Consider the following 12,252-nt stretch of genomic DNA (forward strand, 5'->3'; position numbering starts at 1 on the left):
GTAAATTGAAAATGCCCCTACTCCTAAATCTGGAAAAATCTATAGAAACTCCTAGTAGATTCTGAGCCACCAGCAAGATTGTTGGTTAGTCCTTTTTAAAAATTCATTATGACAGGTGGTGTGTGCATGTTGCAGCACTTGTGTGGCGGTCAGGGGATAGCTTGTGGGTGTTGGCTCTCTCCTTCCACCATGAGGAGCCTAGACAGCAAACTTAGATTGTTAGGTTTGGCAGCAAGCGCCTGTACCTGCTGAGCCATTGCTGGCCCCTTGTGTTCTAAAGTAGAAAAATACGTGAGCATCCTTCACAGAGGAGCTGTCAGCACTCACACATTGACCTGCTATCTATCACACAGTGAAATTGATGCAGCTGACTGACACCTGTCAATCGTAGACGAAAAACTAGTGTTATCAGTAGAAAGAAATTAGTGGCATGACTTCATTTATATAAAGTTCAGAGCCTGTGAAACTACTATATAAGGTTGTGACTAGTAAATAATATAGTAAAATACCTTTCAATGCTTGAGGAGAATAAAAACCAAATTTCTGGCAATTAACGCTTCTGAGAAGAGAGAAAATAGAAGAAGATGGGAAAGAAGCCGTGGCCGTCCATGCTGCTACACTGCTTTATTTAAAGGTCCTAAGCAGAAATTGACCATGTTACCATTTTTAAACAAAGCCAAAAGATCGTGAGTTTTCGTTTTACAGGAATATATTTCTATCTTTCTGTCTTTGGAGACAGGGTCTCTCTATGTAGCTCTGGCTAACCTTGAACTAACTATGTAGACCAGGCTGGTCTCCAGCTCACAGAGATCAGCCTGCCTCTGCCTCCCAAGTGCTGGGATCAAGGTGTGTGGTACTAAGGTCAGCTCTTACTCCTCCCTCCCTCCCTCCCTTTTCTCCCTTTTTCTCTCTCGTGAGCTGAGGCTTCATAAACAGCACAGTTTCCAGTCAGTCTCTAATGTTCACCCAGCCCAAGAGATGTCTACTCAGCCTTGCATGTATGTCTCCCAACATCTGTGAATGCAGCAAAGTCATGGTTTATACTTGGAAACATAGGATAAAATAAAGTGGGGAGTAGATCTGAGAGGAGTGAAGGGAAGGGGGAATATTATCAAAATACATTGTATGCATGTGTGAAATCCTCGAAGAATTAATGAAAATATTTTTTAAAAATTTAAAAAGTGATGACGTGACATTGAATTTTTGTAAACTTTACAGATTGCCACACTGTGATGACACTGTTCCTGTAACTTCTCATCCACACACAGAGCTTTCTGGGCCACAGAAGAAATCAGATCAAGTCCCAAGAGACATTGGATTTTGGTGTCCAAAGCACCTTAGGACTTCCGGGGACCAAGGCTATAGGTTTCTGGGAATTGAACAGTGTGCCCCTCCGTGCCCCAATATGTATTTTAAAAGTGATGAACTAGACTTTGCCAAAAGTTTCATAGGAATAGTTTCAATATTTTGTCTTTGTGCAACTCTGTTCACGTTCCTTACATTTTTAATTGACGTTAGACGATTCAGATACCCAGAGAGACCAATTATCTATTACTCTGTCTGCTACAGCATTGTCTCTCTCATGTACTTCGTGGGGTTTTTGCTGGGCAATAGCACGGCTTGTAATAAGGCAGACGAGAAGCTGGAGCTCGGGGACACCGTTGTCCTAGGGTCAAAGAATAAGGCTTGCAGTGTGGTATTTATGTTTCTGTATTTTTTTACAATGGCTGGCACCGTGTGGTGGGTGATTCTCACCATTACGTGGTTCTTAGCTGCCGGGAGAAAATGGAGTTGCGAAGCTATTGAACAAAAAGCAGTGTGGTTCCATGCCGTTGCCTGGGGGGCGCCCGGGTTCCTGACCGTCATGCTGCTCGCTATGAATAAGGTTGAAGGAGACAACATTAGCGGCGTTTGCTTCGTTGGCCTGTATGACCTGGACGCCTCTCGCTACTTCGTCCTTCTGCCTCTGTGCCTCTGCGTATTTGTTGGGCTGTCTCTCCTCTTAGCCGGCATCATCTCCTTGAATCATGTCCGACAAGTCATACAGCATGATGGCCGGAACCAAGAGAAGCTAAAGAAATTCATGATTCGCATCGGAGTCTTCAGTGGCCTGTATCTTGTGCCCTTAGTGACACTTCTCGGTTGCTATGTCTATGAGCTAGTGAACAGGATCACCTGGGAGATGACATGGTTCTCTGATCATTGTCACCAGTACCGCATCCCGTGCCCTTACCAGGTAGGTGCTAGCATTGGAATATGCCACTCTTTACCTTCATGTTCCTAGAAGTGCACTTGTCATGGTCATAAAAGTAGACTTTAGTTAAGGAGAGCTATCAGACACAGGGAGTAAGCCCCGGTGTCGTAGCCAGGCTGGGGACTGGCCCAGGAGTGCTTTCTTCAAGCAGTAGCTCTGTTACAATACAGCAAGTCTCCTGTAAATATTTCAAACATTAAAGTGAAAACAACAATTAAGTCGGTGTATGAAAAGCAGACTATGAAGAATAGGCCTCATCATAAGAAAAGAAAAAGTATCTACTGAATTGGAGAGGGTTTTTTTTTCCCCACCTCTTTGGTTAGTAGGAAACCCCTATGTTTGGGCTTAACCTTTTGTGCAGTGTGTGTATCTAAAAATAGACTTTGCCTTTTGCCCAGCCCATCCTGCCATTCTTAACTGAGAAGAACACACAATAGAAAGTACGTTCCCTGTGTCTGAGGCTGAGGATTACTATAAGGGGCTGCGTTTTTAGATTAAAAATTGTAAATTCCTGAAAATATATAATTTGTTACAGAATTTCATTGAATTTTTAAATGAAAGTTTGGGGATTAAAAAAAATACATTTTAGCAGTATGCATTGTGCCTATATACTTAGGAGGCCAAGGGAGAGGATTGTTGAGTTTAAAGTCAGCCTGGGAATGTAGCAAGACTCGGTCTCAAGTAAATTAATTAATTAAAGTAAACAGATTTTATCTGGCTGGAGATGCAGCTGAGTGGCAGAACAGTAGCATGGCACGGTGCACACCTGACAGCTTTCCTTTCTGCACCCTCTCCCTCTGCCTACCCTCCCTCCCTCCCTCCATCTCTCCCTCCCTCCCTCCCTCCCTCTCCCTCTGCCTACCCTCCCTCTCCCTCTACCTTCCCTCCCTCCCTCCCTCCCTCTCCCTCTGCCTACCCTCCCTCCCTCCCTCCCTCTCCCTCTCCCTACCCTCCCTCTCCCTCTGCCTACCCTCTCTCCCTATTTCTTTTTTTTAGCTCCTCCTGAAGAATCAATTTAAGTGATATAGAGATGAACACTGCAACATTATTAGCAGTTGGAATTACATGGGAACTAACCTAAATATGTTTAAATAGGGGCTAGTTGAGTAAGTTAGAACTCACAAAGAAACAAACCTTCAAGCAAAGCTTGCTCTGTGCTGGTGTGGGTGGGGTTCCCAGGGGTAGTAGTTACAAAAAGCTGTGCAATATGTGTAATACTTTTACATTTGAACACTTACAATAATGTTTGAAAATATTGTTATTTAATAAATATATTAAGACTAGCATGCTTTAAACAAAAGTGTGACTTTACTTTTTATCAAATTTGTATACTTTTACATCTTACTAATACTTGTTTTGTGGTAGCCAATCAAAATTTAATATAATGTGCATTAATGCAGAAAGATTATAAAATATGAGTTTAACTGTTTTTATGTTTTAATTTTTACTTTTTGTGCATGTAAGTGTTTGCAAGCATGTGTGTATATACATCACGTGTAAGCTTTGTACCACAAAGCACAGACAGTTCTTCTAAACTGGAGTTATAGACAGCTGTGATCCACGGTGTAGGTTCTAGGAACTGAACGTGGATTCTCTGCAAGAGCAGCAACTGCTCTTAACTGCCGAGCCATTTTTGTAGCCCCTAAACATATTTAAATGTAGACTATAGTAAAGAAAAATAAGTAAATACTCACAGACCAATATCTTCGCAATTCTGAGAGGACAGTCTATCAATAGGAAAGAGCAATAGATCATGCCAAGGTTCTGAAAACACTCATAAGTATTTTTTTCTGTTAACAGCCATATTTTGATACACATGGAAGTTTCGTGTTCAGAACTTCATAAAAATGTATTGAACTTAAAATTGTTGTTCATATAACTTATTTCAAACCTTTTGCAATAAACAGACTAAAAATGTATAATTTGTTCAAGCTTTACTTTGACAATGCAGATTTTTCTTTATATTTTAAGTATGTTAGTATTTGTTTTGTTTTTGTAGGCAAATCCAAAAGCTCGACCAGAATTGGCTTTATTTATGATAAAATATCTGATGACATTAATTGTTGGTATCTCTGCGGTCTTCTGGGTTGGAAGCAAAAAGACGTGCACAGAATGGGCCGGGTTCTTTAAGCGAAACCGCAAGCGAGAGTAAGAGCTGATTGGTTATCTTATGATTGTCTTAAAGTAAACAGATCGAAATGCTAATGTTTCACCTAGAATGATAACAATCCAAACCAATTAAATATTCTGTGATATCAGTTCATATTTATGAGTAAATAGTTCATTTTGATTATATATAGTGTGTATAATGTGCTGTGTGTGTATACACACACACACATATATATACATACATACATACATAGATATTAATTTTCAATTGATTTGACTACTGAACACAAATTTCATAGCTATAGCTGGACAAGCAGAACTTACTTTTAGCACCACACTATGTAACCAGAGGGCAAGGCAGGAGGTGAGGCTCACCTGGATAGCAAGACCCTGCCTCCAAAATACTTTAGTTCAGAACTATATGTCTTACTTACTCTATGTATAGCTCATATCTGTGTTCCCATATAACTTTACTATAACTTGTCAACGTGAATGTTAGAAATAAAACAGAGGCCATTGCTTATACTGACTGTGTCCCTCCCTCTGGTTTGCCATATAGTTAGCAATTTCTATGATACAAATATAGTCAGCCCCAGAATGCTGGTGTGTGCTTCATTTCCTTCAAAACTTTGATTTTTGGCCATTTAACTTCTTACAAGTGTGCTGCTTCTGTTAGTGAAAGCAAAGTAGGTGCTTGCACAAAAGACTTCACTGTAGAGGAATCTCAGATCTCCTAGATAATGCGAACCACACAGAACATCTCACTAATCAGAGTGGACTTAGGGCAAAGGTTGTGTCTGTAGCATCTAAGATGTACTGAGCGGATTCTCTCCCTGGGTCCCTCGCAGCCCCATCAGTGAGAGCCGCCGAGTGCTGCAAGAGTCCTGTGAGTTCTTCCTGAAGCACAACTCTAAAGTGAAGCACAAGAAGAAGCATGGCGCACCAGGGCCTCATAGGCTGAAGGTCATTTCCAAGTCCATGGGAACTAGCACAGGAGCGACCACAAATCATGGCACCTCTGCCATGGCAATCGCTGACCATGATTACTTAGGGCAAGAAACTTCAACAGAAGTCCACACCTCCCCAGAAGCATCCGTCAAAGAGGGACGAGCAGACCGAGCAAACACTCCCAGCGCCAAAGATCGGGACTGTGGGGAATCTGCAGGGCCCAGTTCCAAGCTCTCTGGGAACCGGAACGGCAGGGAAAGCCGAGCGGGCGGCCTGAAGGAGAGAAGCAATGGATCAGAGGGGGCTCCAAGTGAAGGAAGGTGAGGTCAGCCGGCTTTGAAGGAGAGCGTTACTCATCTTTTCCTGGCACATACCTTATCTGGAACAGAAGCATCTTATGATGAGTTACCTATACTTCTAATCTAAGGGAGTTTGGTTTCAATTAATAATATGCTACTAATAGTTTAATTCTTAGTTTTGAGTAGAATCTTAATGTATGACATACAAGTTGGAAAGTGATGTTTGTTTCTTAATAGTTGTTAGTGATATTTGACACTTAGGTAAGTATTTAAAATGCGTCTGGAATACAGGACAAACTGTCACCATACAGCCTAGCTGAGTGTGGTGGTACATGCCTGGAATCCCAGCACTGGGGAGCTGGAGTTAGGAGGCTCATGAATTTGAGGCAAGTTCAAGGCCAACCTCAACTCTAAAAATTGCAAGAAAAGAAACAACTCAAGGAAATGAAACAGCATGTTACCTCATTCTGTCTATATGTGATATTTTATACAAAGATAATTAAATGTTCTTAGTTTCTGAACATGAAAGAATACGGTGAATTTTTTCCCCAATGGCCAAACAATATCAAAAGCTTGGGGTTTTTTGTTTGTTTGTTTGTTTGTTTTCTCAGAATGTTGACAGCTAACTGTAGCAAGTTCCCAAGGTTTTATTACCCAGCCCTTTCAGAACATACTGTGTTCCCACGATGCCTCCATACACCCAGCTGTAACTAGCCAGATGCTTTCATCCTCACTGGATTTGAGCTGAGGTCTTGGTCATCTTTTTGTTCCTGGTCCTGACTGTCCTGGAACTAGCTCTGTAGACCAACGAGGCTGGCCTCAAATTCAGAAATCCACTTGCCTCTGCCTTCCCTATGCTGGCATTGAAGGTGTGTGCCACCATGCCCAGCAGTGTGGCCCTAAACTCTTAATGCATCTTAACACTGATGGAGCCTCAGTAGCCGGGCAGCAGGAACCTGCCTCAGTAATTGTGTCCGCTGTGAGACGCAGTGCTCGGCCATGCAGGAATAGCACTTGGTAAAGTGTGTGAAGTCAGCAGGGTTGTGGTTTGAAGGGCTACCCAGGAGCTGCGTGGGTTATCCCCTGCTAGAGCTCTTTGGGATGAATGCACAGGGTTAGGAGGATAACTAACATCCTGTCTGTGTTTCTGCTGTGCACATAAACACTCGTGTTTTCCAGGGTAAGTCCAAAGAGCAGCGTTCCTGAGACTGGCCTGATAGACTGCAGCACTTCACAGGCCGCCAGTTCTCCAGAACCAACCAGCCTCAAGGGCTCCACATCTCTGCCTGTTCACTCAGCTTCCAGAGCTAGGAAAGAGCAGGGTGCTGGCAGCCATTCCGACGCTTGAAGAAAACTGTCTCGTTCCCCCAGAAGCACATGTATGTTACACTGGAGATGACCAACTGATTTGTCTTATAAAGGCCACTGTTGAGCTGGGAGAGTAGCCCAGTGGTACAGCGCCCACCTGGAATACTTGAGGACCTGGGGTTGTCTCCCAGCACTGCAAAAGGAAAATTCACTGTTACAGTCTTCCTTGCACTTAAACCAGCTTTGTCTATTGTTTTTTTGGTTTGGCTTTTATTTTTGTTGCTGTTATTTTTGTTGTTGTTTGTTTGTTTTTTTGTTTGTTTGTTTGAGACAGGGTTTCTTTGCTAGCCCTGACTGTCCTGAAACTCCCTCTGTAGACCAGGCTGGCCTCAAACTTACAGAGATCTGCCTGCCTCAGCCTCCCGAGTGCTGGGAATAATGGTGTGGTCACCACTGCCCAGCCTTTTGTCTGTTTTTAAACTTGAAAGAAACAACAGCCCAGATTTCAAAAATAATATAATGCATTTATACCTAAAAAACCAACCAGGAGTGCCCAGTTAATAACACTTTTTAAATGTGGGGATGGGAAGGGCATTAGAGGAGTCTTCCTTCTATTGAAGATTCATTAAAGTATTTTAAGATATGCTCTTTCACTCTTTATATAAATCCAAGATTTTTCTTTGCTGAAGTATTTAAAACTTTTGTACCTTTATATGTAGATATGAATTTGAAAATATGCTTATGTGTATTTGAACTTTTGAAAATCCTAGAGAATTGAATCAAATATTTTTATGATGTTTTTCTACTATTTTAGCTACTTTGCGACTGTGATAGCTGTTACACTGGATTTTTAAAAAACTTGTACAGCAGCCTCTTTACAGTAAAAAGAGTGGGTGTCACACTGAAAGGTCTGTAAGAAGTGGTCACAGCCACCCCTACCTTCCCCAAAAGGAGGAACTTGGTGGCAGGTCCCTCCCTGATTGGACTGTCCCTTTCTTTCTGCATGTTATAAATCAGCAGGTAAGATGGTAGGTTTTTACAAGTTAGGCCGAGCTGTCGATTCCCCTTTTAAGTGTTGAATTAGGATTGAATTATGGCCATTTGTAGTTGCTCGTGCCTGTCTTTATTTTAGTATTTTATTTCCCGAGACAGGAACTCACTGTGTGGTGCTCCTTGGCTGTCTGGTGTTCAGTCTGTCCCAGGCAGGTCACAGAGATCTCCCCCTCTGCAGCCCACTCATCTCTCCCAAGCCACCACACTCAGCTTTTATCTGTTTTAAAAATTTAAACTTAAAAAAATGTTTTTGGAATAGTACAAACACATTGTGTTGTAAATTTCTTTGATGCTATGCAAAATTCCTATCTGCATCTAAGCCTGCAAAAGAAAATGTGCGAAGGGCAGAGTCAGAGTTGGGCAGGAAGAGTGTAGTGCAGCAGATGCAGCGTGAAGACACTGAAGGTGCTAAGACAGCGTCTCAGTGCTGGTCCTCCTTAAGGATTATCTCGCCAGCGAGGTTTTCTTAGATACTTTGATCCCATTGGAGCTCTGTTAAAGTTTAAAATGAAAATTATCATGTACTGTATGGGAAATGTAAATACTAACTTTTCCACATATGTAAACTTCAGACACAAATTTTTTTGTGTGTTCTTTTCATCAATAAAATTTTCTTTGTATAAAAGATTGTATTGTGTGCTAGGTATATAGTACTGACCCAGAAACAGTGTAGCCGTTTTAGATTGATAAAGGCAGAAGTCAGAAGCTTCCTTTCAGCGGAGGTAGGAGAAGACAGTGAAGAACTTGCATATTGTCAGTTTCTTCCCCAAGTGTAGTTTTATAGCCATATTGCCTACAGTGTGTTGGAGCCCATGGGAGGCCTGCTAGATTAGGCGAAGCAAGCCGGAGTCCTTGGATCTGCTCCCAACAGTGGATCAGATCATTTAACCAAACCTCCTCAGTGAAGCAGTCTTGCTTTCCACATACTAAACAGCTAATAAAGGGAGGACTTGTCAGGTAGGACTCGGGGTCAGAGGAATTCCTGTCACCAAGCCCAGGGTTTGCAGCTTGTCTTGTCTGCAGCCATTGCTACAGAGTGTTGCAGAGAAGTGGACAGTGTTATGGAAGGAGTCTCAGAGTGAAGCTAGGTAAGCAGGAGAAAGGGACCAGTGCCTTCCATAAATTTAGAATTGTGACCTCAACCACCTGAAAACCACCGTGCTTCATGCTGTCTGTGTGGGACAGAGAAAGCCCAGACTCTGGCCCGGGGTTAGGAGCCTCACAGTGGAAAGCAAATGAAAGTCTTTTAGAGAAAGAGGGTTATTGTTTATGCCCTCTGAATTTGTTTCAAGACAGGTTTGCTGGCCTAAGCCGGCCTACATTTTACTGTGTACTCTAGACCAACCTCTGGATTGATCACTGTCCTTCCTACACCTGAGTGCTGGGATTACGGGACCACACCACCATGCTTGGCCATCCACAAACCCTAGAGACTGGAGACAGTTCAGCAGTTAAGAGCACTTATTACAGGGACCTGAGTTCAATTCCGAGGATCCACAATCATCCCTGACTCCAGTCCCAGGGGGTCTGATGCCATATTCTGTCCTCTGTGGGCACCAGATACACTGGCAGTGCACAGACATACATACAAGCAAAACACTAATACACATAAAATACATACATGTATAATTTTAAAAAATAGTGTATCAGGCCAGGCATGGAGGAAGCACATGGTTTTAATCACAATAGTCAAAAGCAGAGGTGGGCAGATCTCTGAGTTTAAGTCCAGTCTAGTCTACATAGTGAGTTCCAGGACAGCCAAGGCTATGAACAGAGACCCTGTCTAAAAAACGGGGGGGGGGGGGGGGGGGGGGAAAGGGTCTATCATTGATGTCCAGGAGTCACTCCACAAACCACACAAACACTGATCTTAATCAGACAGGGAGAGTTTACTGAGCACGTGCCTGGGAACTGATCAGTCAGGGCTGCAGACCAGACTCAGGACTTTACTACAACCCTGAGGCCAGTATCCTGTGGAGCTTTTAAACCTGAAATCCACAAACGCCTGTGCCAAATTATTCCACCAATCAGGATTTAGGCATAGGGGACTTCCTTAGGAAAATGTCTTTGTTGTACTCTCAACCTGTTCCCATTGGTTGAGGTTCACCTGCGGTGGGGCCTTGCCTTGCCTAGCATTCACGTCTTAACTTGCAAATCAGAATGTCACTTACTTTCATATACATGTCGCTTTCATCCAAATATGGTGTCAATTCCCAGGGAGATTTTAGGAACTTAAAACTTTACCCGACCCCTATGGTACATGTGCCTATGTTGGGTTCCATCCCAGGGGCTGCTTATAAAGGCGACAACCATAAAAGCCCATACATAAGGGACAGGAGGCACTGCTGGGCAGTGGTTTCTGCTCCAAACCTATTGTGGCTAGCTATTCAAAGTCACTCTAACTGAGCTCTATCGTGACTGGATTCCAAGAACACCAAAGCATAGAACATAATGGAGTTGCAATCAACTTGGACATAAGAAAGCTTCCTTGTAACAGCATAAAATGGCAGACTAGAAAGGCAGCAGTTATCCAGGACTTAACATATTCTATAATAAATTAGTCATGATTGACCAAAATAAATCCATTTTAAAAATCATGATCTGTGACAGGCTTTTTCCCAAAATCTAGTATATGGGTATAAAGTGTTACTAAATGTGGTTTTCTATAAATACTAGAGAACATTAAACTAGCTACCATGACTAATGAGCCTCCAAGCCTTACAAGTATTACAAACATTCTCCTGACAGGCAGAGGTGCTCTTGAGATTATTCTGCCCTTTATCAGTCCAGTCATGGCTGCATCATCCTTCCCCTGGAGGAAGGCTTCACCAGCAAACGTGATCCACGTCCCGGCCACTATTCCACTTGCCATAATGTGGGAACAAATCCATACCAGGAGGGGCTGAGAGATGTGTTCAAGACACATGCTTGTCCTGGAGAAGAAACAGGTTTGGTGAGCCACCAGCAAGCGTTTCATGTGCCTCTGATGAGTTTGATGAATCTACTAATGTTCTGCCCGAGAGGCATTGCCGGTGTGGCTGCTGTATCACATGTACATCAGTAGGTGGCAGAGAGAAGAAGGGCTCTATGTGTATTTAGTGTTCTGACCTATGTACATCTGAATGATGAATAGCCAAACATTTCCTTCAAAAAGAAAACCTAAGACGACCACAAGTCCAGCATCAGGGGGCCCAGACAGGAGCTAGCCTGAGACAACCTGGCCATGCAGGTCCATAATACAAGAGAAGGGCATAGCACTCCTGAGACTACGCCTGAAATGACCCCAGACACTGAGAGACCCCAGGTGCCACTAAGAGGAGCGAGTGGTGGAAAAATGGAAGAGAAAGAGCAACAGGAGGATGTGGACATAAAGAAGAGAGAGAGAAATGGGGGCTGAAGGGTAGTGAGGAACCGCTTGATATGAGCCAGTGACCATGGTGGCGTCCTGGCCTGCACTGCCACAGAGCCAGGTCTGGGTCTGTGGCCCTGCAGCAGAAGAGATCTGTTACCACCCAAGGCCAAGCAGACATCTCTGATCTCGGCTGCTGCTCAGAGACACACCGTGACACACTACAACTTCCACAAGGGGACTTTTTTCTCTGTTGGGGGGAGGTTGCAAGGGTGGTGGGTGGGTATGAGAGGAGGGAGAAGTGAGTGGGATTGGGGTATATGATGTGAAATTCACAAAGAACCAAATAAAAAGTTTGAAAAAGCCTATTACTGTGATGGCGTCCATTAATTCTTCAATAGCCTTCCTTTATCACAATATATCACTTGATATATGACTGAATTTTAATATTATCAATTTATTTTAAGCAGAAAATTTGTTTACACTTTTCCTTATTCTTGGCTTAGTACTTAGAAAACTTGAATTTTAAAGACATTCATTTTGAATACTTTGGAGAAACCGCAAATGTAATTTGAAACAAAACAGGTGTGTGTTTTTTGAAATCACTCTAATTCAAAATCGGACCAGTAACTTAGAAAGAAGTGACATTAATTTTTGCAAGACTTACATAGCATAAGAGTACAGGTTAGTCTTCCAGAGGACCCTGGCTTGATTCCCAGAACCCTCATGATGGCATACAACCATCCCAGGGGAAATGTGGCACCCTGTAGGTCTCCACAGTCACCAGGGACAAGCATGATGCACAGAGATACAGGCAGACAAAATACCCCTATGCAACAAATAAACACTCAAATAAAATTAAAAGGTATTACATAGCATTTTAATTAAAGAAATTTGACTTAAAATAATATGACCATTGGATTTACATTTGC

General features: G+C 42.8%; 1 protein-coding gene and 1 non-coding gene across 7 annotated transcripts in view; both read left to right on the forward strand.

The window, feature by feature from the left end:
- Positions 1-8,596, forward strand: part of Fzd6 (frizzled class receptor 6) — a 32,044-nt gene extending 23,448 nt beyond the window's left edge. For 3 of the 6 annotated variants that reach the window (XM_006520438.4, XM_017316430.2, XM_011245454.2), the window contains 4 exons: positions 1,219-2,236; positions 4,254-4,402; positions 5,212-5,631; positions 6,790-8,200. In XM_006520438.4, coding sequence (XP_006520501.1) covers positions 1,219-2,236; positions 4,254-4,402; positions 5,212-5,631; positions 6,790-6,958 — 1,756 coding nt within the window. In that variant the 3' untranslated portion in view covers positions 6,959-8,200. Of the gene's footprint in view, positions 1-1,218; positions 2,237-4,253; positions 4,403-5,211; positions 5,632-6,789 lie in introns of all 6 variants that reach the window. The other 3 variants (NM_001162494.1, NM_008056.3, XM_011245455.3) reach the window with 2 other exon arrangements.
- A 2,386-nt stretch (positions 8,597-10,982) lies between these two features.
- On the forward strand, positions 10,983-11,113 carry LOC115485984. The gene has a single exon (XR_003951692.1). It is a non-coding gene; the product is annotated as a small nucleolar RNA SNORA17 (small nucleolar RNA).
- Positions 11,114-12,252: the final 1,139 nt, after the last annotated feature.

This window comes from Mus musculus, chromosome 15 (genome assembly GCF_000001635.26).
Source record: "Mus musculus strain C57BL/6J chromosome 15, GRCm38.p6 C57BL/6J".
NCBI lineage: Eukaryota > Metazoa > Chordata > Mammalia > Rodentia > Muridae > Mus > Mus musculus.